Source organism: Parus major, chromosome 14 (assembly GCF_001522545.3).
Source record: "Parus major isolate Abel chromosome 14, Parus_major1.1, whole genome shotgun sequence".
In the NCBI taxonomy this organism is placed as follows: Eukaryota; Metazoa; Chordata; class Aves; order Passeriformes; family Paridae; genus Parus; species Parus major.
The window spans coordinates 12,036,158-12,061,070 of NC_031783.1; the positions used below are offsets into that span (position 1 = coordinate 12,036,158).

The following is a 24,913-nucleotide window of genomic DNA, read 5'->3' on the forward strand; positions in this document are numbered from 1 at the left end:
GCAGTCCCTCCCATTGCTCTGCTGTGGACTCAAAAGCTTTCACAAGAGGGGCAGAAACAAACCACGGGCAGCTGTTACACAAGGTTGCATTATCAGGACATTAGGAATGAATGCAAAATGCTCCTGGAAGGCTTAATTCTTCCAACTGATGCTTTCTGATTTCTGCTTGAGCTACATATTCTCTGAAGAATCATCCAATTTGTTCTATATATACCCCAACTGGTTGTTATTCTTTGCCCTGGAGGGAGTTGCAAATTGTGTGTGCAGCCTGTCCTTTTTGTAAAGAGATTGCACATGGAAGTATCCCCCTGCTTGCACAGTCCAAGCAGATGGCATTGGGCAGGTAAAGAGCTATTCTCTGAGAAGTGCTAGCTATGAGCATTCTTTCAAACATTAATAACTTGAGAAACACAGCAGCAGTAATTAGATGTAAAGTGACATAAATTACTTCTCGAAGATTCCATTAGTTAAAAAATTATGTGCATAAAAGAGAAGAGCATAAAAGAAAAAAGAGCATAAAAGAAAAGTATAGTCCCACAAGCCAACATGAGCTGACCCAGTCTACCTGAGAGACACCCACAGCAGAAGTTTGTTGCAAAGGCAAGGGAGCAGCTAATCTAGTGAAGGCAACCAGGCCAGATGTTCTGTTTAGATTCTGATTTTTTTTTATTGTGGGCTGCTGTACATCAGTCCACAGCACCAAGATGGGGGACTGGGAATGAATGCAGAAGGAAAGGAAATTTGTTATTAAATGCATCTTTAAAAGAGAGGGATATGGCAAGGAATGAAGGATCTAAGGACAATGGGATGGACCACTCTTCATCTGTAGGTCAATTTTTATTGCATTTCAGATCAGCAATTGCACGAGTCATTATATTCGGGTCAGTTTTATTGGATCAATTTGGCAATCTCAGTACAGCGTCTAATGTCGAGAGGAAAGATTTCAAAGACTGAAGAGATTTAGGAGTCTAAGTCACACTCATGAGCAGTGGAACTTAAACTCTCTGAGGACTTAAGTGCTTTTGAAAACGGGACATGGTCTCCTTAGCTCTACACACACTTCTGGAAGCATTATCCCACTTGGCCACAGCACAGCGTGGTGCCCGCTGGTCTCCTCGCTCTCAGTCATGGCACACAGGTCAAGGACTGAGTGGTTCACAGCAATTACTGGCTTATGAAATTCTCCTTTCCTAAGAATAGTCCCTCCTGTAGAGAGCAGGCATGTTGGCAGGCAATGATGTTGTAGAGAAATATTTCAGTGAAGAAACAGAGAAACCTGTTGTCCGAAGAAGGCACTGTGGTATTTTCCGTGAGTAAAAAAAAATTGTTAAAAACTGAGAGATGTACAGATGAATGTGATGCAGAGGCAGGGATAAACTAAATGAAACGTTGGCAGATCTGGAAAGATCTATTGTGCCACTGGGACAGTGAAGTCTCTTTCCTGTAAGCACCAGGACTACAAAGGAAACCTGCAAAACTGTTAAATAAAAATGGGGTTTCAAAAGGAAGAGAAAATTTTCATTTTAGTTAATGCCAGGAGGAATAGATATTTTCTTCTCTTTTCATTAAAATGACTTTGGAGAAACAGGGCTACAGAACTGCTCTGGCCATCAGCAGTTGTGTTGCTGCTGCTCCCAGCCAGCCTTCAGCTTCCTCAACTGGGTAAGTTCAGAATCTCACCTCAGGGAGGTGTGGGGCACATCTCAATTCCACATCCTGGAGCCCAGTCCCCGTGCCTTATCCCTTTCAGATTCCACTTATTTGGTCTCATCAGAAGTTTTCAATGAGACAAAAGAGATCCATATTTTGAACATAATAAATTACCCCAAGCTCCCTCTCAAGATCTTTGTCCTCATGTGTTAAACAGGTGCTGTCCCTTAAGAAATGCCAGTGGATCAGGAATTGTGGTGGTGGCCCCACAGCCTGGATCTCAGCATCTGAGACTCTGGCTCTTCAACACAGCTCCAGTCCCGTTCCAGACATGCATCCTGCCAGCAGGAAGTGCCCAGCCAGCAAGGGTGAAACAGGAGTGAGCTCTGGGCACCTAACCAGAGACTTCTGTCAACCCCTGCTCCACCTGGGTATGTCCTTTCCTCACCAAAGAGCTCCTTGTTACTTGGGGCTTTTTATAGCTGATCTTCATCTATCCAGACGGTTTTCCGCTGCTCTTCCCCGATCCTGTCCTTTATTGTCCGGATAAGATCCTCAATGCTGCTCCACACCTCTGCCTCCACAGAGGCATAAAGGCAAGGCAGTGCTTCCAGTTCTTTCTCCTTCAGGCGGCACATCCGTAAAAACTCATCCTCAGTCTCCGGCTTCGGCAGCAGTTTCCTGTATCAAATGAGCAGACCAAAAATAAATGTCTTGCATTTTAAGTTAATCCTGTAGTCCCAGCTGTCCCATCAAGAATTTATTTTCTTCTAACTACTTACAAGCAATAAAAGCAGTGAGGAATGCAGCTACTTCAGGTCTACCATCCCCTTACCTCCATGCTGCCCCCAAGGAGAAATATTTGCTATGGGGAAACAATTCAAGAGGATTGAATGGAGGGAGAGTGCAAGTGTTTACGAGCGCTCCTCTTCCAGCTTGCATTACCTTAAGAAATGCTGTGGGAGTGCTGAGCATGGAGAAAACCACATTTTCTTCTGTCTCATCCTCCCACAATGCTCATTGCCACCAGTGACAGTGAAGGAGTGCCAGATTTGGGGAATTCCTGCTTTCTCTCGTTGTTAGATTTCAGGGAGGAGTCATGGGAGGAAAGAGTGCACATAGAAGTAGCAGATGGAGAGGGATGAGGTTCTTTATTTCTCTCAGTGAGAACATTATAGGACTCAAGAATTATTCACTGAATAAGACGGAATATCAAATATGCAAAAGGTTTGACATGTTACCTGAACCTCTTGATGTTTTTCTCTGAGACTCTTATAAAGAGAACAATAGGATATATCTTGGCTTTGATTAAATCCTTCGTGCAGCTTATTCCAGCTTCCAGGAGACAATGCTTGTTCTAAAAACAAAGTCATAACAGTGTCACAAAGGAAAATTCATTGCTGTGGAATCTCAAGATAACGATACCTATCCCTTATGGGGTCATTTGGAAAGCACTCTATTTACCATTGTACTGATGTAAAACCTTTTAATCAAATATACATTTAAAGTCCAGCTCCTCCTACTGTTTTAAAACTAGTCAGTCAAATAACAGCTGAGCTTAACAGCTTTCTAAAAAGGTTTAAAATGGAAATGGATTGCTTTAAAGATGAAGAGTATGATAAAACACCAGTTTTACATATAGACACAAACACACAGACTTGTTTTTTGCTCAGAAAGAACATCTACTGCAACTACTTGTGAGACAAAAAACCATCACTTTAATTCTCCTTTTTTTTTTCATGCTGTGCATCAAATCTACTCTACTTGACATCAGATCTGTGTCTTGGGCATTGTAATCTTTGTTCTTTACACCCCTGTGTCTGAGTTTCAGGCTTCCCTTTCCTTTGTCTAGGTCCTTGTATCTCTTACTCTCTCGTGTATTCATATATACTTATGATATGAAAAGGAAATGAATAAAGGATGGAGCACAGAAAATGAAAGGATATTTAACTGCATCTATGTGGGTCATCACAGGGAATGAGGGGGAATACAAAAGAATATGGCAGAGGATGTGAAAGAAAAGGAAAAGTAAGTGCACAAATAAAAACCATTTGGGGGAACAAATAAAAATCTGAGATTGAAGAAAGGCAGGAGAGAGAATGTGCAACTGTAAATTGGCCAGTCTGTTATCCAAGACATTGCAGAGAGGTTCACAGAGAAGGGACACAGAGCACTGTGAGCACCTTGAGAGCAACAGCCTCGATGTTGGCAGGTACAATACACTCGTATGTGTTCAGATTCTTCTCTCTGCTGAAGATGACTGTCTCTGTCCTTTGCTTCCTTAAGAACTCTTCCTTTGTTACAATATCTAGGAGGAGATGTGGATGGGGACAAAATCAAATTTACAGCAGCAGAACACATAGAAAAGTACCCAGTAGTACTTTACATGGGATGTGAGGATGGTTCAGGGTAGGAGGATGAGCAATGAATTGTCTTAACAGCTGCCTCATTTCTTCCATTGAATTCAATTAAAGCCTAATCTGATCACAGCTGAGCATCTCAGCTATATCCTGCACCAATGAGTCCTTGGGCAATTACTACAACGCTATGAAGGCATTAAATTAAAACAGTAAATACAATTCCAGCACCTAATGTTATATAGTATCTGTTCAGCAATGGAGGATGCTGAGAAGTGCTAAAAAAAGGTGGCCTCTTCAGTACAGGATCCTAAAATAAGGATTTAGTGTTCCAACATTTGTGTTTAAAGTTTCAAAAAAATTTGGCTTAGGTTGCAATGTGTGATACCGGCCCCCTTGTGAATTGCAGCTCTACATCAAAGCTTTTGTTTTATGTTGCAAGACAGGGGATATTTATTATAATACTTAACTTCTCAGTTTCTCTGTCTGGATGACTGTAAGGCTGCATACGATGCTGTGGGTATTCAATATTAGTGTAAAAATGAAACGTCAGCTCTGTTTAATGCTGGGTTGTATACAATCCTGCCCTGCAGCCATCACAGCACTGCATACTGCTTTAATAGTAAATACTTAGCATGGAAGAAAATCAGTCTTTCCAGTAGATCAAATGCACAATCTTCACAGCTTGGATGAGACAGAAACCTAAAGTCGCTCTAGGGAAGATAGTCCTCATAATAGCAAATACTAGAAACAAATTAATCAAAATTTCACATTGCCTAGATATGCAGTATGCAAACAGTATGCAAACAGAAAGAGCACTCACAGCATTTCAGTCTCTGAGGGGCAGCCTAGCAACCACACAGCATACACATGGATAATATTTATAGACACAGAATCTCATAACCATGTGTACTGGCTGTCTCAAAAACATTCAAATATCCCAGATAGTCTCAAAAAGCAGGATTTACAGCTACACATCACTCTGATGTGACTTGAAGTACCTCAAGCAACTCTCACATGTGCATTCCCCTACGTGTGCATGCATATATATGTTCGTATTTCCAACACTGAGGGCTGACAGTCATGGCCCTCTCTTATCCCATTACCTGGCTTGCATATGTTGAATTCCAGGGCACCTCCAGAGTTGAGAAGCTTCTGCACCAAGGGCTTGGCCAGCATGGTGGGGGTGAACAGCACGGGGCGCCTGCGCTCGCAGTGGATGGGTCTCACCAAGCTATAAGGGATCAGACTGAGCCTCTTATCGATTTCACTCTCGGAATCCACATCTGAGCAAAGAACAAGACATTTATCCTCTGGGTTCTTCTCCATCAATATTTGGAGAAAAGAAAGGAGGCACACACGAACCAGAAATTACATGGTTAGTCATACGTGGTCCTTCCCTTTCATTGGGGTTGTCTTTACTATACTCACAGCACTATGATGTCCAACCTAATACTAAATAATTCAACTGCCTTTTGCTTTCAAGAGATTATTTCTTAACCTCTTCAACTCAACATTTGCTTGGAGACTTTCTGCTTGTTAGCTTGACTTACTCCAAGTTAAATGTTTTGGAGCAAAAGGCAAGAAAGCACCTAGGAAGAACTGCCAGCCAAACAGGACATTTCAGTGTTCTAAAGCTGCCTGTGAAGGCTCAGTGCCCCAAGCACTTAGCAAAATCAGGTTTGGTTACAATTGCTGTTGAACTTTTGCAGAGTGGACTACAAATGCAAGACCTGTGATATATTTTGCAGCCATGCTGCTCTGTAGATGTTTATGTAGGCCTCTGTGTCAGTGCTGTGTAAAAGCTATTTTAGATTTGTACCTTCCAGTTTATCAGGCAGCTGCTTCTTCCCTTCGGATGAGCTCAGTGCCAGGCCCGAGGGCCAGCCTGTGACAATGCGGACCCGCTCGTTGCTGTTCATTCGTTTGTATTTGTTCTCAGACCTACTGACAAACTGAAAAGGTGAACAAAATAAGGAGAGATTTGAGCCTCATTTCTTGCATTATTTGTACTCCCATGTATTCATCAGCTGACACTCATTACCGATGAGATCTGAATCATTTGTGTCTATCAAAGACAGGACTCCATGGATCTGTGGACTGAATTCTGAGACTCTTTAAATATCATAGATCTGTTTCAGAGCCTGTGTTAATCCCCTTTGGGGTTTGTTGTTTTGTTCTCTGCTCTTAAGAAGCATCTTTTCCCTTCACAAAGCTCCCTGCTACCACCAGCACAAGCACTGATGTGTACATCATATCCAGAGTATGTGCACTAATGTATCACAGGTTATACCCAAACTGCCTCTTCTTTGCTCTACCAGAGAGACTCTAAAACTCCCAAATGGCATCTTTTTAACAGTCATTTTACACGAGAAATAGGGTTTGTGCTTTCCTTCCTCATCCACCTGCCTATTCCTCTATCCAAACATTAACTCCTCCTCCTCTGTATATGCTAACCTTTCCCAAACACCTTCCTTCCAAAGCTTTATCTTGCACCCACACAGTCTGTCATGCTCAGAGTCACTGGCCCACAATTAAAGGACTATTTTCTGATGGAGCCCTATCTCAGAGACTTGGAGATTTGATCCAGCCCATCAGATTTGTCTTTATGGTAAAAACAAAGCACATTTCAGCCTCTGATGGCAGATGTGTGGGATTCCTCAAGGTACATCCATAAGGGAAGCCATGCTCTTTAAAACAAAGACCCCACATCACAACAGAAAACACAACCCATCCTTTTCCTTCATGCATTAAATCTCTTTTTGATAGGAATAAATTCCCATACAACCTCTAGGCCTGAACTGGGATTTCTGGGTGAATTAGGATAGCCTGAGAATATCTACTGTTCAGATCCACTATTTCAGACATTGCACTGAGGATTTGAACTTTATTACCTGTAAAATCTGGCCCAAAAGAAAGCTTGCTCTGGAGAGGCGAGGGCTGGTTTTTGTGTCGTTCTGCAGGGCAGGCTCCTCTGGCTGCAATGTATTCTAGTAAAAATAACATAGGAGTTTTTCTCCCTCCCCCTCTTTTTTGTATTTTTTTCAATCATAACATTTGAGAAAAAAAGAAGCCAAACCAGATACTTTATATTTCCAATAAAAGGGATAGTGATTTATACCTATCCCAAATGCAATGTTCTAAACAAACAGGGGACATTGCATGGCCTGTGCTGACAAACACCGCATTTTTCACTGCTCTTCACATTCCTTTGTTCATAGACTGCTCTCCACATCTAAGAAAAAGATAATTTCTGCACCAAGAAAGAGCATGCACAGCTTTTGCTTTCACATGCACCTCTGCCAGTGGTTTCTGTCCCTTTGATCAGTGGGGCTGGGAGCACAGAAGGAATGTGTGACACTTAACCTTGACTGAAATCAAGCACAAGCACTGTCTACCTAAGTCTCTGCAAAACTTAGCAGCATGAAAAGTCTCCCAGACTCTAAAAATAACTTACAGTAACTAATACACCAGGAAGGCAGTTTTAATTATGTAAAAATGGAATTTGGGGGTCTAAAGAAAGAAAAATCAAATTGCTGTAATGATGGAAAATGAAAAATTAGAAGGGCTGTTGTGTGTGAAGGCCTGATAATCCCAATTCTCTCCACAGCATCCACCTGGAAGAGACAGGTCTTTCTAAAGTGGGACAACAGACTCTGTGGTTTAGAGGCTTATTCACAATAGGAGAGAAATAATTCTGATTATTAACTGCAAGGACACAGATTCTTCTTCATGTGTACATGAAGATGCATCAAACATTTACATGCAAAGAAGCATGAGAAGTAAATGGAAAATAAACCACAGAACAGACTTTGGACTTTTAAAGTGTAGTCTCTCCTAGCTGGAAGGGTTAATAGAGAGCCAGAGCTGGGTTCATTCCCAGGGACAATATTATTTAAAGCAAACAGAAGGTGCCCATTGCCTGACACAATCAAAACCTACATATAGTGTAAACAGGAATTTCTTTAAAATTATGATTAAAAATGAAAAATGAAAATCCAGCAGCAGGGGAGTATGAGGTGTTAAAAGACTTTGTTTGTAGATATTTACCCGCAGTGCCCGAAGGGTGTTGTAGGAGTTTTCTGTCTCATCTTTGCTTCCTCTGTGCATCAACCGCTGCAGCTTCACCAAAAGGAGTTGCTGGGCTCTGAAAAAAAGGATGAAATCACACAGATCAAGATATTTTTGAAACCACTCACAAGAAAGCTGGACTGCAATGGGTCTGTGCCTACAGAAAAGATTAAATAGAAATAGCAGTGAGGACTGACTGAACCATGCAGTAAAAGCAGGAATGAAACAATACAAAGGACTGCAGTGCAGTTAAGGATTAAAGAATATCCATGGAATATTTGCATATGGTACTTTTTGAGCAACCCACTTTATTTTTTCAGGTAGCATCTGGAATCTCCATTCTTAAGTTTTATAGCTCATACTACAATTTAACACCCTATCTCAAAATTTAAGACATAGACACCTCTTTCCTTAGAGCAGTAATTAAGTTGCCTGTTCTCAGTGATGGTCACTCAGTATCACTCTCACCTGCTGTAGCTGGGAATGGTCCCCATCTCCAGGTCCCTGTCAGTGAAGGGATCCACCCTGGCACACAGCCACTCACACCTGCCCTGGTACATGGTGTCGAGAATGTGGACGATCTCATCACATTTCACTGACAGGGAGCAGCAGTCCAGCTGGCTGGAGATGTTCAGGTTCAGGCGGATGTGAAAGGAGTCCCCCGAGGTGATGAGCCCTTCCTCCAGCTCCGACAGCAGCTTGCGGTACCCTGCAGCAGGGAGGGAAGGGGTGAGGCAGGATCCCACACTCTGCTCTTGCTGCATTCCCTCTGGGAGAAGCCACAGCACGAACTCCTGAGGTTCCTCTCAGAGAGGTTTGTACTTCCAGAGCGCTGCTTGCAGTAGCTCCAGCAAGATTATGGGCCTGCACCTCAGAGACACTGATGGGGCACTGACTCAGGGACAGCCCAAGCTGCTGCTGTCAGCTCTGTGGGAATATTCTCATTATAATGCTACTTTTAGGTAACTCCATTCTCAGTACTCACCACATGACCTGTAGAACAGAGAACTCAGCAAAGACACAGACACAGCCATAGCTCTGCCCTCTAAGTACCATGTGAGTTCTGCTAGCAATTTTAATGACAAGCTATTCCCCTTATTATTAGCTCTAATTGGCACTCCCAGAATCTATAACATGCTTTAACTGCAGCTAAGTGATGCTCAAAAAATTGCAATAGTCTTTCCTACCACTGAAAACATCAAAGAAAATCAAAGGCATCACTTCCTGCGTGATCTATGAAGCTGAAATTCTCTAACCAACATAAAATCATGAATGCCCATTTATACACATCAGTAAAGAATGGATTTTGGAATGTACTTTTTGATCCATAACCTGAAATTATCATTATAGAACCTGAACACTAAAATCAAATTCTGTTCGCCACACATGAACTCCAGATGTTAAAGATAAGATAAAGCCACAAAGGTAATAAACAGGGCAACTCCATCAGGTAAATGCTAAATCGACCAGCTGCATAAAGATCATTCAGCTTGCCACATTGTATTGCAGAAAACTATATACATAAAAATAAGCTAGAGCATGTTTCATGAGTCATGTTGCTATTGGCCACCATGTAAATTTTTCAGAATCCTGTTGACAAGCACATGTTGTTTTTTTTCCTCAGATGCCAGGCTAAAAGCTGAAGCAGTTCCACAGAGGAGCTGTAGTTAACATCAGTGGCATGCTCCAGATTTATCCCAATATAAAGGATATGGTAGTCCTGTCATTCTCTTCCAGACAAGTTGCTATAAAAGCCCTGAGACTACTTGAGATAAGAAATATTTTTGGTCTTACCTTCATGATTTGATTTATACTGGAGTGTTACTGGACCACTGCACCTCTGAATTGTCCAGTGAACTTCTTCCTTTGTGCAAGTATCCAAAGGAACACTTTGATTTTCCCCTTTAATGCAGCCCTCCAACTAGATATGAAAGACATATTACTCTCCAGTGCAAGTTCAATCTCTGAGTCAATTAAACCATTTTTTTCAAGTGCCATGATCTTTTTCTTATTAAACAATGCAGACACTTTGTTATATTGTATATTATACAATGTATATTATATGTATATTATATCCTAATTATATAATTCTTTTTCTCTCAAATTAGGAATGCTAGTAGTCAACAGAAATGCAGCACTTGGACAATCCCAGGCTGCCCTGGGAGTAGGAAGTGCAGGAATATAAATTGTGAGGGGGTGTTTTTTCCCTCTTGGAGGCATTTAAACAGGAAAATGGTTTGGGAGCTTTGGCAATGGAGGGAAATCTAGGTAAAGAGAAACTTGGCATAAACACTGTTGAATATGGCTCATGGGATGCCAGGGACAGCACAGGTGGGTGGGCAGACCCCCAGTGCTGCTTGGTGAGGATTTCATGCTCACCAGGAGGATCTGGTGTCCCTCCCGAAGGCCAGCTTTCTCTGCAGGGGAGCCTGTCTTGACAGAGCTGACGAAGCTGCCTTTGTCATTGCCCCCGAGCAGGGTGATCTCGGAGTTGAGGCTGTCCCCGTTGAGTGTCACGCGCTGGATCGTGTGACACGAGCTCCTGATGCGGCCCACGGATGTGACAGAGGGACGGAAGGGTCTGTGTCCATGAGAGGAAGGCACAATTGGTTATCTCACTCTGAGTTAAATGCATGCAAGAGAAATGAGAGATAGCATTATCAAGCACTGGGATCTAAGGACTCCAAAAGAAATCCTCCTCGTTACTGCATCAGTTCTGGAGAAGAGCATCTGGATTGCTCCCAGTGCATCTCTGAAAACTCAGTGTATAACAGCTCTCCACCCAGCAAGCTCTTGCAGCAAGATAGCAAGATCACAAGGAGAAATTGAAGCCTTTAGAACATTTTGTCTGCCTTGAAGTTTTTGAACTTTCAGGATGACCTTCACGGGTTTACAGTACATGAAAGGGCTCCAAGATAACGTTATACTGCTGCCACTATAATCACTTCTGCTGTTATAACTTCAGCAACTAATAAATAAATAGAGAGTTTCTACCACAGCACCCTTTCCTCTCAGTCTCTAAGGGAAGTAAAATGGCATCTCAAATACCTTTCCAGTGAGAACTTTCTAAATATGGAGTTGACATGCTCAAGCTCATAGGCGTCCAGGCCTTCTGACTGATGAGAAGAAGAGGAAGAGTGCACTGAAGGAGCTCCATGTGACTGCCTGTCGTGACTGTCATCTGGAAAGAGTAACAAGAATTATAACAAGTCCTAGATAAAATGACAAAGATGGAAAAGGGGAAAATGAATTTTAATTGATCCCAGCAACAGCTGAAATAGGAAATTCTTCTCGCAGAGGTATGATTAATATCCAGAGGATGTGTCACAAGGAATGCCACTCTCATAGAACAGTAAGTGGGAAGGGACCTCTGGAGACTGTCAAGTCAAAGTTCAGTGCAGGGTCAGCTCAAGGAGATTGCTCAGGACTTTGTCTAGCTGGCTTTTGGTATCTCCAAGTTTGACTAAAACTGTCTGGACAATCCTGTTGCAGTGTTTGACCACCCTCATGGTAACAAAATTAACTCTTTTCCAACTTCACTCTTCAGGAGTGACTGCTTTCCCCTTCTCACTTACCCTTTGTTTTCTTGATTTACTCTCAGGCTTTTTGTCCCATTTACTTAGAGCAGGGCTGATTATCTGACACTCTCTGTAGCTGGGGAGTTGATCATGTATTAGCTCATAATTCAATTATAAATGATATCCTCTTGCTTACCATCCAGCTCCAAAGCATCGAATCCAAAGCTGTCATTGTCCTCTTCAGCCAGGCTGGAATTAAAAACAAAGCATGAGATAATGGCAGAGAGACAAAGCTGAACACTTCCAAGCTTTCAGCAGATTGCCAGCTTCAGCAAATTTCATTAAGCTCTGAAGGAGGAACTTCTGTGAAAAAGGAAGATGTTGGAGGTGTTGCATCAGGCAATGGTGCAGCTGTGACAAAATAAGCAAGTAACATCCATCCTTGAAGGTCCAGAGAAGACACGGAAAAGGGCAGGAGACATGTGTCAGCCAGCATGGGAAACAGCAAGAAGGTTCAGAAGGAAGAATGGCCAACAGCAGTGAGGGAATGCAGATTTTGCTGAGGACAAGAGGAAGCTGCTGAGTGATGTTCTGGTGTGTGACTCCCAGCACACTTGGTTCAGCACAGACACAGGGCTGCACCATGCCTGCTATGCATGCACTGCACCATGGGGGCTTTCCACTACAGAGCAAAAAGCCACAAGTTCACTTATGGACAGAGGGACTGCAAGGGAAGTTACTGAGGTGCAGCAGGAGTAATTTCTCTGCTTGATTTAAAGTACCTGAAGCATTTTATAGCAGTTTCAGGGTACCTTGCATGGCTACTCAGGTACCTGCAGGCAAAATGCTGCGGGCTTTTGCACAGGAACTGCCACAGCTCTGGACCCAGCCCAGCTCCCAGTGACACAGCCATTCCTGCAAAGGTGATCAGGTTGGCTGGCCTTAAAACCACTCTAAATTCACTAAAATTTTGCTCTTACAGGGGTATTGAGGCTGTCCAGTCAAGTGAGTGATCTGTCAGCTTCACTAGAAGGACTTCATTAAAGCATGTCCTTTGGTTGCAAAGCTGTTTAAATAACAGCTTGTTGTTTTTCCCATTCAAAATGATTTGTAGGTCTCCTGTGGGGCTGATATTCCTCATATTTGGCTTCAGCTGAAGGGTGAATTTTTGCAGCCAGGCTGCAGAGTATCAGCTATTTTTACACCATGCATAAGCAGGGAAATAATGTACCTTTTCCTACATTAAATGATGATCTCACCTTTTTTTTCACACAAATTAAGAAGAGATGAACTGTGAAACCTGCAACTTGGCTTGCAAACAGCAATTATTCTGTATTATGTTCACAAATAAGTTCCTAAAATTTATCATGCTAATTATAAAGTTATAAACTACAGTGAATGTTTGGGCAGACTCTTGAGACTCTTGACTTTGGTGATTATCAGCTCAACAAAGTAAGCCCACATTCAGACCTGTTCCAGAGTACCTTTTCTTTCCACATGAAGAATATCTAATATGAGGGAAAAATTCTGCTTTTAGTACAACTCAGTCTTCCAATGCCTTACCACACAGGACAAAATAGAGTCAGAGTTACAGTGAAATAAATCCACAAGATGAATAATCTCCAGGTAATCTCTACTGTGTTCTGTAATACACTGCAAATATTGAAAAGTTCAGACATGCCAAGGGCTTCTCAAGCACCTGCAGCACAAAACATTCAAATCATTAATAAAAAACCCCATTTCTCCATCTTGAATTAATACAACACACTATAAAAAGAGACTTGGAGGACAATAAAGTAGAAGCTAAGGGAGACTAAAATAAACACTGCTTAAATCCTCAGCAGCCTAGAAAATGATGTGGGAGAACCAGCTGAGGATGGCCTCAGTGGAAAGCTGTCTTGCAAACCTATCCAGAGAGAAAGGCAGAACTGGAAGTCTGCCCAAGATCAGATTGTTTTGAAAAACATAAAAATATGAATAAAGTTCTAATAAAGATTAGATATTAAAAACAGATCTAATAAAGATCTAAACTCCCAACTATATTGCTTTCTTCTAAATTGGTCTGCTCTGATATTTTCTCCTTCTGCTTGAGACCTTTAGGGAATGTATTTGTGTCTCCTGGTATTTCTGATGCAGACACTGATGCTGTTGACACCACACCAACATAGCATGTCTGAGTATCACATTGCAAAAAACTTTTTAGAAAAGGGGTCAGTGTCCTTTCAGGAACTGTGAGGCTGGAGAGGTCTCTCTCCTTCCTGCCTCCAACTTCCCACTCGCCAGCTGATGTGATTGCACTGCCAGGGGAAGTCCATGGGACCCTGACCTGACAGAAGTGGAAGCTGCAGCAGAAGGTGAAGCCAAGGGCAAAGCCTCTCTTCCCTCCCTTCTCTGCTGAGAAACAGACCCTGAGACTCTCAAAAACCACCTTCCTCCTCCACTTCTCTCCTCCAGTCCTCACAGATGTGCAAGCAGCTCAGCTCTGCTTTGGCAGCTTACAGAGTGAAGAGGGGGCTTTGAGAGAGGGGGAAAGAACGGGGACGTGGGCAGCATGGAGCTGAGGGGCAAAAACTGAAGCTGTGTCTGGAGGCAGAGAGAACACTTTCTCCAACAGCATCAGTGCCAAGTCATTCCAATCCTGTTTGTGTTTCTGTCCATTGCAGTCAGTGCTGCAGTGCTATCACTGTGTCACTCATCCCAGCTGAACTGTCAGACACTCCTGAGTGCTCTGGACAAAATGCGGGATGAGGGGCTGAGCCTTGAGAAGTTTGAGTTAATCCTATGTCTCTTCAACCAGAGGCAAACACGAGGACCTCTACATCCCTTTTTCCCTTGTCCTGGTGCCATCAGGCTCAGGGCAGGGCTCCCCATGTGTGACCCACCTGCAGTGAGGGGTGTCCTCTTTGCAGCGCCGCACGATGGAATCGTTCCCGGGAGGCTCTGGGGTGGTCGACATGATGCTGTCATTGCGACTTCGCAGGGTTTGCTTTGAAAGAGAACCAAAAGGTGTCAGAAAGGTTATCTGGCTGAAATGTGCTCTAACTTCTAACTCACAGCAGCATCAGCAATGGTGCTCTGCACTGGCTGCACTCTGCACTGAGAAGCACACACAGAAAGAGAAGTTGATTCTAGCTGTGCAGAATGCAAGAACACTCGCATATCCCAGTTTTTAGCACAATGCACAGCTTGTGTGCTGCCACTGCACCTTCTCCTGTGACCACATAACTGCCTCATTTATTGAGCCATTGTAACTTTACTTTTGTGTGTGGCACAGACATAGGAGGAGGGGGATGAAAAGCTGTATGTGTGCTTATACAAATATATATATATATTTGGAATGAGGAATAAAAATACTGATCTCAATATATTAAATAATTAATCCTCCAGTACACTGGAAACTGAACCCAGAATTGCAATAGGGGGAAGACAGTATAAGTCATCTAAACATCCAACAGATATTCCAAAAAAATATTCCTAACCCAGCTAAGCTTATTACAAGTGGCAGCAAGTTCTTTCCTGGCTATTCTTGAGTATAATTTTAATTTCCTGGGGGCAGCATTTTTCACGGTGTTCTAGAAAGATGTTTTGTTCTTTGTTATTAACACTCTGCAAGAGCACTCTCTCTATCTGCCTGTCCTGCTGTGTCAGTGCCCACATATGTATAATGGAATACCTACCTTGGAAGATTATGGGGATACAGCAAGCAGGGAAGAAATGGTTTGACTATGGTATGCAGAAATTTCCAACTGTGATCTGCACCCCTTTCCTCACTTACTATTACTTATAGACAGGAAAAGCATTATAGAACTCAAAAAACCCTTAAAATTTTCTCAGATAAGTTACAAAGCAGCTTTTAAAGCAAATCACATTCTTCTAAAAGTAAATGTTAAATGGCATAAGGAGACAGCAAGAGGTCATAAATACTCTGAAATATCTTTAAATAAACATAAACCAATTCTGTGATTTTGGGAAAGGCTAATAACACAGTTCTAACAAAATACTGGTAAAAGGATTAAGGGAGCTTCTGACAAGGGCCTTGAATGGGATCACAGCTGGGATGCTGGGGAAGTGCTAATACTGAGTTGTGAAAGCTCTGAACCACATTAGGAGAGATGGCTGTAGACAGACAAGGGGCATCCTTACAATCTTGGTGACTTCACAGCTGCTGATGGAGTTACTGATGGACACAGAGGAGCTCGTGTCCGTGCGGCTGGTGCTGCCCTCGGCCCCATCTTCATCCTGTGCTCTGACTGCTGCACTCACCAGACAAGGGAAACACACAGACAAAACACACCAGAGAGAAACATGTCAGAGAACTCCCAGTGCACAGCCTTTCTCAGATGTGCCGCTGCACTTGTTCTCTTTCCATTTCTTGTACTGGACAGGGGCCCCAGACACACACCTGCCCTGCAGCTCTGCCTCCCATTCCTTCCCTGGCAAAGCACAGAAATTCCCACCCTTCTGCACAGACTCCTGCCTGCTTTGTCTCTCAGCTCCATCCTAGATGTTTGTAATAGATCTGTGAATGCTATTTGACAAATTAAAGAAGGATTGTTTCATGAATTTATGTTTTAGTTTCACCACCTGAACCTGACATCCTGCAAGTTTGGCTCATAGATTTACATTTTGTTACAACAAAGAATTTACAACAGGGACCAAGAAGCCTGAGATCCATCAGCAGCCCCAGGTAACAGAGTGAATGTGGACTCCTTCCCTTCCTCAGCACCTCTGATTGGTACTAATGTTTCACAGTGCCTGACAGCAAAGCTGCTGTTTAACATGGAGTTCCTTGGAGCAGGAGCTGTTTTTCCCAGGATATTTTGTCCAACAGGGGCACACACAACTACTGAAGGAAATGCTGTCTCTGAAGGTGTTTGGTGTTGGAGGGGTAGTGTTACACAAACAAGAAGAATTAGGAATAGATCAAACATGAATGTACAGCAACAAATTTGGTAACTTGGCAGCTGGCTGGGGCATGGGTCAATCCCCCTCTCCCAGCCTTTGCAATGCTTTAGATTTAAAATTAATTCCCTTTTGCTGAAGGACAAAGGAGCTCATTAGACAATCACTAGATTAGGGCCTTTTCAGCCTGAATGATTTTTCCAACAGCAAAAAGAGAATGGTATAATGATTTTTAGTACAGATGTTACACAAATGACTTTACAACTTTTGTAAACTAAATGGAAAACTGAGAAAACAGAAAAATTAGCTAAGCTGTGGGCTGCACATTGTGTGCCTGGGGAGGTATCTTGGGATGGAGAGGACAATGAAGTAGAACACTTGACTATTTTAAATCATTACGTTTGTAACTGTGAGAGAAAGTGTTAGCTTTTTTTCACTGACTTGGACTTAGTTAAAATCTTCCCTGGTTGGCATATTTGTTAAAACAACTTAAAGAGATTTAGTGAAAGAGACAAAGCAATGGAATAGGAATAAGGACATGGGTGCTCTTTCTGACCTTGAAAGTCTGATGTTTTGTTCATGCTGACAGGGGATTTAGCTCTTGGACTTATCTAAAAGAAAGAGGACAAAAATCAGCACAAATGCAGAATATTTACCACACACTGTAAACCAGATATTTTCACCACCTTTTTTCACTGTTATGTTGTAATATACTTGCCCTCCTTTAAACAACAGGACCCAAAATTTAGAAGATATTTAGGTATCTAAATACCACAGCAGTGATGAAGGATGAGCTACCTGACTACTTTTGAATGCCTGGCCCAAATGCATTGCTTCCAGATTCTGCTGAAGAAACAAAGAGACAAAAGGTGAAGTGGGTGCCTTGGGACTGGTTTCAGGCTGCTGTTAATACAACAGGCATCCTTTTGGAGTGTGCAATGTGAAGAATGCAGCTCTATCGTCATAAGTAATAATGACAGTCAGAGCTCAGAAAGGTTATGAAGGGCAGGGAGAATTCAAATGCAGATGAAAAGAAAGAGAACCTCAAAAGCCTGAATGTTAGATTTTTGTGGGGTTTCATTACAGTTCATGAATCCAGCATCAGATAATAGCCATGTGAATGCAACTAGTCAGGGAAAGCATGAACCTAACTCATGCTACCCCTTCCTGTTAGGGGTGAGGAAATTGCCATAATTTAATTCTAAATTAGATAGCTAATTTTGCTCTAGATTGTGTCCATTTCTTTCTATTTTTCCCTCCAGCTGCTGAGAGCTTTTCCACCAACGCTTCGTTTTTCACCTTCTGTGTGTGTTGGATCTCCGGCATTATGTCATTTTCTTTTTTTCCACAAATGTTAAGGAGGCAAAGAATCAATTTATTGACAACGCTCCAAGAATGTGAATGAACAGCAGAAGCAAGAAGAAAACAGAAAACAGTCTATGAAGCCTGATTAGATCTGCTCCTCAAGATGCAAATCACCACAGGGCAAAAACTGACAGCTCACTATCATCCACGGATCTATTCTTATCTTTACAGCAGTTTCAGAGGCACAGACACAACATGTGTTATATCTGATAGTTCTAAAAGTCCCTGCTCTGTGTCATTCCAGCCTCAGATTCACACACACCTGGATCCCCTTTAGGTTCACTCTTCTCTTGAGACGAACTTGATCAGGCAAGAAGAATTTGTTGTCTTCTGGAGAGTCCTCAGAAGTGGAGGAGTCATCGGCTTCCTGACCATTGGCTTTTGGGCCAGAATTCCCAAAGGCTTGGGAGATAATGGTAATGGGAAGATTCCGTGGCAAACTCTAAAGATCAGAGGGGAACACTTTATTTCTTTATTACAACCCATGACCTTCCTTTAGAGTAATCTGATTGAACCTATTGCAACTCCAGCACTCCAGAAGCTCAAGTAGAATGTGGCTCCAGACCCAATCAGTAATTTGGGCTGAGATTTGTGGGGGTTTCTGTTCACAGAATGAATTTTTTTTCCACTCACATTCCTAAAAAAATATTTGTAGTTTCTACCTCAGTGTAGAAAATAATTGTTTTTCTGCATTTTTATCCCTTCCATTTAAAGTCAAGCTGTGGAATTGCAGCCCTTGGGAAGCCATGTGCTAACAACTTGTAAAACACTATAGCAAAGAATTCACAACACTGACATTTAGTAGGAGGAGATTATTTTTTCCAGTTAATTCATGTAAAGAATTAGAAAAGTCCTCTCTCCCTTCCAGACCAAAATATTTGCAAAAGCAAGTCTTAACAAAGGAGATGGTGTCTCAGATGATTGCTCAGCTGTACCTGGTCGAGGAAGTTGCTGTCCTTGGAGAGGCGCCGCAGTTTGCACTCCAGGTTGACGATGCACGCTTCCTTGCGCACCACCTCGATTCGGAGCTCGTCGTTCCTCTCCTCCAGCTCCCGGATCTGCTTCCTGTATTTATCCTTCTCAATCAGGCAGTGGGAGTACTGGGTCTGAGCCTCGTCGCGCGAGCGGAACGCCTGCAGCGGGGGCAGGAAACCGCTTTGGCACCGGGGCACCAGACCTTCCTCCTCTGCTTTTGTTTGTAAGGTGTTGGCAGTGGGGACTTCAGAAGTGGTACCCAGTCACCCACTAACACAGCAATCAGGACCAGGATGAGCCACGGTAGCACCATTAAAAATTATCATGATTATTATGATGATGAGGGTGGTTCATTTACAGCTCCCTCTGGGTTGGTGGAAAAATGTCCCAGAGTGCAAATGGGGTGACTTGACACTGACATAAAGACTTGCAGGAGCTGCTGTTAAGATCCTGGTCCTGCCTGCCAGATGCTACACTGTGGAAACAACCCAACATTACCCTGTGTTTAATTACCATAATGCAAATCCCAACAAGTGATTCTTTTAACTGCTTATTTTATAATGGTATTTTGGGTCCAATTACCTACAATTCCCCAAAGTGACACAGAGCAGATAAAGGCTTTTGCTATTGATTTTCCCCTACTTTAACTGTGAGATACCTGGTCCCGCTCCTTTTCCACCTCTTCCAGCTGTATCATCACAGTGTTCATACGGTGCTTGTACATCTCACAGTCTTTTCCTAGTGTTGAGCACTTTAACTCCAAATCTTCTTTCTCTTCAAGATACTGGAAATGACACACTGTTAACCACCACTGCTCTCAGAGGCATTTTGGCCACCAGCCTGAGATATTCCATCTCTCTACCCTTCCATTCCTCACCTTGTCTCTCAAGTCCTCCACATGACGAATCTCCTCTTGGAGATTAAAGATCTTGTTGACCAGCTCATGACGATCCTCCAGTGCCTCCTTACGGTCGTGTTCCAGAATATCCAAAATGGCTTTGTCTGAATCTGGCAAACCCCTCTTGTCAGCCTGAGGAAAGACATTTTTTAGAGCCAGACCAGGGAAACAGAAGATAGTTTTGCAGGGAGAGAAGTATAAGAGACAATAACAAGCAAGAGGAATAGCAGAAGAACAAGGTACTGCAATGGGAAAGCAGGAGAAGAGATGGACATTTGCTCACATTTTAAAGCAGAGTCAGAAAAGATGAATAAAATCTGTCTTGCTGTCAGAATAGTCTGATGAAGGAACTGTTTTACTGGTCTATTGTACTGGCTATAATTTGATCTGGTCTGGATGCAGTGACAATTCTTCACTCCAAGCCCTGCATTCAAAATTCTTTTTCTATTAATCAGCTCTAACTGAGCACAAAAATCACCCTTTTCAAAAGAGCAGGGCCTAAGAAAATATTCAGGAGAATTTTTAAGGCATGCACAGGCTTTTCAGGGCTGTGCTCAGAGAATATTAAACATGCCTGGAGTACCTTGTACTACTGCTTTATTTTCTACATTGTCCAGGAATATAATTTCTTTCAGATTTAAAATTAACAAGATTACCAAAGCAGGTTCCAACACATTATTGCCATCCAAAATTAACCATAAATGGAAGATGAAAAAAGCATAAAATGCTAGCAAGGAATATGCCTGTTTATTTTTGAAATACCTAGACTGAGTTGGAGATTTCAGGGGCATTTTGGTTATCCAGTATTTCTAAGCATACCTAAGCATTTTTAAACCAAACTGGTTCGAGTTTATTTATACTTTCACTTAGGAGAATTTAAATCCTATTTTTAGCTATTTCTCTAAGTGCTATAAAATCATTTCAATTAATATAAGAGACCTACATGGACCAGAACTCCCAGAATCTTCAATCCTACACTCTTTTTCAACCTTTGAATTGGATTTGTGTTAGAATTAAGAATCGTTAGGCACTGCTAGAGGCTACAGCCATTTCTGAAAGGCCTCCTATTGATAATTTTTAAGTGTCATTTTAAAATGCCACAAGCCTTTTCTAACAGAGGGCTAAGTAATCTCACATATATCCCAATATTTGGCAAAGTTCTTCACAGAGGAGTCCTAAATGTGCTGCACATTAACTGCTTTCCCTACCTGCCCAAACACAGGTTGGTGAAGCTCCCTGTGCAGGTTACAGCAGGGTTCTGCACCCTGGTTCTTAGTGACCACTCAAGTACAGGAACCTTTATCATCTTCTGCTTCATTAAAAACTTCTGCCAGAGATATGAAAACAGCCTAACATGGGGTACATTGAGCCCCTGTCAGAAATTTCTGTGCTGGCTATTTAACACAGATTTGTAGTGACAGGCTGCTACAATGTTCAGCAATTAAACACTGCACTCTTGGAAGAGCCAATTTTCATGTACACTTGATTTTTTTAGCAGACTATTTTTGTAGAACTCCTCCTCATGCATGTGTCTGTACAGGGAGCACTCCAGGCAGCTGGGAGCTGTACAAGCAGCCTTCTGTTTGTCCAAACTTTGCACTTATGCTGCTTGCAGCTTTGCAGGCAGAGGTTTCAACCAACACTTCCTGCACTGTAACTGGAGTATGCATGAGTCTGGATTTTAAAGGCAGCAAGCTGCTTTTATACCTGAATGATGGACTGTAACTCCTGGATTTTTGTCTTCATCATCTCATTTTCCCGCTCCAGCTCCAGAACCTGCTCCTTTTTGGGTCGGTTTTCAATATCATTTTTCAGCTTCAAAGACTGGTTTCTCTCCAGCTTGCACTCCTCTTCCACCTTGTTCAAGCGATGCTTCAGCTGGTCAATCTAGAGCAGCCAGGGAGCAGCGAAAAGGAGAAAGAGGAGAGGAAGGGAATCCTCCCTAGCTCTGACATCTAGTGCTCTGAAAAAAACTCTCACTTCCAGGTGGAAAACATATGGGGGAAAATACCTTAAACTGTGAATGTTAATGAGAAGTTGACAATTGGGTGCTGAATGTCCACAACTGAACGGGTGAAATCTCAAGTGCTACTTGCCAGCTACAACTCATATGGGCTGGTTGTGAAATTTCAGAATACCTGGACTAAAAAAGTGGCACATTCCAAATCCTCCAATAAATAAAGAGATATGAAATTGAATGAACACTTAAGAGGCTGACCACACATTATGCTTTTTGCATGTGGACTATTTGGATCAGGAAAAACCAGGAGAAAATTCAGGATATCTTTCTGAATAAATCCCCAGCAGCTGTAGTGCTGCTGGATAACTGTACCAAGATATTACTGAGCCTAAAAAAGCTAAAACTATGTTTTTAGCAAGCAGTTATGTTTTTAATGTTATTTTTACTTGCATTCTATTTTGTAAATTCATTTTTGGCCATTAATACACCTCACTGCGGTTGGCATTTCTGTACAGTGATGCCTTCAATCATCTGGATAAGCAAAACAAATGAGAGCTCCACATCTTCCTGCTGTCAGAGGAGGTCTCATTTTCCCAGATGCCACTGGCACCCTCCATTGCTGTCCAGAGCATTTATCTCACCTCCAGCTGCAGGTCCCGGCTCCTTATCACAGCCATGCTCTTCTCGTCACTCAGCTGGGCATATCTCATGGCCAGATTGTAGTTCTCATCTTTCACCTTGACCAGCTCATCATTGTAGTTATTCCTCTCCTCCTTCATCTTGTTGTATCTCTCCTGGAAGGTCAGCAGCTCTATCTTGTTCAGCTTTAGCTGCTTTCTCTCATCCTCCAGCTGGCGGGACTTGGCCAGGAGCTCACAGCGCTGCACGTCTTTTGTCTTCACCTGCTGCTGGAGCTTGATGATCTCATTCATTAGGAAATGGGTAAGGCCTTCATGTCCCTCCTCCACTGAAAATGTTTGAGCAGCTTATCAGTGTCTGGTAAAGTAACTTATTTAATTTGTTTTATTAATATTGTATTTCAATAATAAGTAGGATCAGCAGAAACAAAACGTAAGAAACAAATGGCCCAGAATATGTACAGAGGTGCAGAATTTACACAAATTCTCACACATCTGTATGTCTAATTGGGAACAGTGCAAATATTACACAGGACAATGGTATCACAATCACAATATGCATAATGACAGCTTGCCTAGATAGAGGATGAAGCCTTCACATTTGTCTTGTTTCAGCTGAGCCTGTAGAAATAGCACAACTTTTGTGCAATTAATCTGTGCAAGTACAATTAATCTGAATGCTTCAAATGTGCTGCACATGTGTAGGTCGTCAGTGTAATTCAGTCCACTGTTCCAACATAGCCTCTCTTGAGAATTCTGGTAATGCCTATCATTCCATTTGAAGCTCTTCAGCTTCATTCAGACAGCTGGGATGTCCCTTTGCTTTATACATTACCTACCACATTTTGCTTTGAAGGGGACTGAAAAGCATTCTACACCAAGATTAGCTTTTATTTCCACTTCTTGCCTGAAAAAAACCGAGCCAGTCTTCCAGAGAGTCCTTACTTACAACAACTCCCTTGTGATTGATTCTACTCACCAACAATAGTGGAAAATCTCCGTGTAGGCTCTTTCCCTGTCACCAGTTTGTAGAGTTCAGGGTAGTAAAACTCCAGGCTCTCTAAGAACACCACGTAGCCCCTCTGGCCCTTGGTGTGGAGGATGTCCAGCAGTCGGCCTGGGTACAGATAGCACAGAGGTGACACATCAGCCCCACGAGCAGCACAAGCAAATACCACATCCCTGAGGTTCCTAAGCTTCATCTCTGCCACAGCAATGAACTGTGCAAAATCTGGCTGATTAACTGAGTTCAGCTGAACCCATAAAGCAATGCCACCAATTCTATATGTTTGTGCTGATCGTTATTCTGAGGGAGTGTGGGAAAATTGGTCTCTGGAACAGAAATTTCTAAGGACAAGTTATTCAATGCAGCCTTTACCAGACAGGGATGGTAGATCTTCCAGTGACAAATCACAAAGTACAGCAAGACAGCTGAAAAGCTACTCCTGGAATGGCACTGCCTGCTGCTTGTGTTAACTGAAATATTTTCCAAGTCTTTGATGGAAATTTGAACTCCACAAGATCCAGTCTGCACAGCACTGGAAAAAGTCTTTGTTATCAAAATAGCAGCAGAATCCCCCTGTACTTTAAACCTCCTGTAAATAAGATAAAAGAGTTTCCATCTGATAATCTTTAACTTGATTCAGGCACTCTCCAGACTTACAGAGCAAAGCCATTCAGACAGAGATGCAGCCAGTGATCAGATAATTACCTGCTCTGTTAATTTTGGAGGGCAGCATGAGTGAGTTGAGCACCTCATCCTCATCCTGCTCATCAATGACTTTGCACTGCCGTAAGTAGGGGGTCAGCTTGGCTGGGTTGATGTAGCGGCTCAGCATGTGCCGGTTGCACTCCACATTCTCCCACAAAGCCTCCTCCTCATCTTTCAGGGTCTCTAGGCAGTCATCCATCTCTGGCTCTGCTCCTGAACAAGGGACACAATTGACAAATGAACACCAAGCAGGACAGCTGCAATCCCAATACTTTTTTGTGCTTCCATGTCCTATGGGATGAGCTCAGAACCACTTCTGACTAATGCTGGATTTGCCCAATACTGAAGCTGTTTGAAGTGCAGCCTGTCCACAGCTCACTTGGGCAATGACAGTTCACAGAAGTGCTGTCTTGAGCATATGAGACTCTCCAGTGATGAATCTGCACTCAGCCACCTCCACCAAGCTCTCTGCAAGTCAGAGGACACCTCTGCTCAAGAGAGGCAATGGCAAAGGGCACAGTGCAAGGCAAAAAGGGAATGAACCTGCAGAGCTCAGAGCAAAGACCAGTTCTGGCTTCAGGCAATGAAGGCTTTCATCCTTACCTCCTTTACTCCTCCCAGCTGTACTGATTTGAACCTGCACAGATGTGCTGAGGCAGCACCTGTAAGTGGCTGCACACAAGAATAGCTAAGGCAGGTCTGTTCTGCAGCTGGCTCTGGATGCACTGAGGGGTGTGAGTGCAGGTACCTGGGAGCTCAAACCTTGCCTTTCCCTGCAGGAGGGGGCAGGTAACAGCACTGTGTCACTGCAGTCTGAAAATGTTCTTGACTATGCAAATGTTGTCACACGGTTTCTGAGTGCTTGCAA

General features: G+C 42.7%; 1 protein-coding gene across 5 annotated transcripts in view; it reads right to left on the reverse strand.

The window, feature by feature from the left end:
* Positions 1 to 818: 818 nt before the first annotated feature.
* Positions 819 to 24,913, reverse strand: part of CARD11 (caspase recruitment domain family member 11) — a 50,180-nt gene continuing 26,085 nt past the window's right edge. For 3 of the 5 annotated variants that reach the window (XM_033517947.1, XM_033517946.1, XM_019008289.2), the window contains 23 exons: positions 24,046 to 24,258; positions 23,314 to 23,451; positions 22,338 to 22,663; positions 21,444 to 21,623; positions 19,716 to 19,868; positions 19,497 to 19,622; positions 18,799 to 18,996; positions 18,126 to 18,305; positions 17,055 to 17,109; positions 15,740 to 15,849; positions 14,479 to 14,582; positions 11,793 to 11,845; positions 11,127 to 11,259; positions 10,458 to 10,659; positions 9,873 to 9,999; positions 8,547 to 8,787; positions 8,058 to 8,154; positions 6,902 to 6,997; positions 5,830 to 5,962; positions 5,114 to 5,293; positions 3,834 to 3,958; positions 2,892 to 3,007; positions 819 to 2,331 (listed from right to left, as the gene is read on the reverse strand). In XM_033517947.1, the coding sequence (XP_033373838.1) occupies positions 2,127 to 2,331; positions 2,892 to 3,007; positions 3,834 to 3,958; positions 5,114 to 5,293; positions 5,830 to 5,962; positions 6,902 to 6,997; positions 8,058 to 8,154; positions 8,547 to 8,787; positions 9,873 to 9,999; positions 10,458 to 10,659; positions 11,127 to 11,259; positions 11,793 to 11,845; positions 14,479 to 14,582; positions 15,740 to 15,849; positions 17,055 to 17,109; positions 18,126 to 18,305; positions 18,799 to 18,996; positions 19,497 to 19,622; positions 19,716 to 19,868; positions 21,444 to 21,623; positions 22,338 to 22,663; positions 23,314 to 23,451; positions 24,046 to 24,258 (3,491 nt within the window). In that variant the 3' untranslated portion in view covers positions 819 to 2,126. Of the gene's footprint in view, positions 2,332 to 2,891; positions 3,008 to 3,833; positions 3,959 to 5,113; positions 5,294 to 5,829; positions 5,963 to 6,901; positions 6,998 to 8,057; positions 8,155 to 8,546; positions 8,788 to 9,872; positions 10,000 to 10,457; positions 10,660 to 11,126; positions 11,260 to 11,792; positions 11,846 to 14,478; positions 14,583 to 15,739; positions 15,850 to 17,054; positions 17,110 to 18,125; positions 18,306 to 18,798; positions 18,997 to 19,496; positions 19,623 to 19,715; positions 19,869 to 21,443; positions 21,624 to 22,337; positions 22,664 to 23,313; positions 23,452 to 24,045; positions 24,259 to 24,648; positions 24,748 to 24,913 lie in introns of those variants that run through there. The other 2 variants (XM_033517949.1, XM_033517948.1) reach the window with 2 other exon arrangements.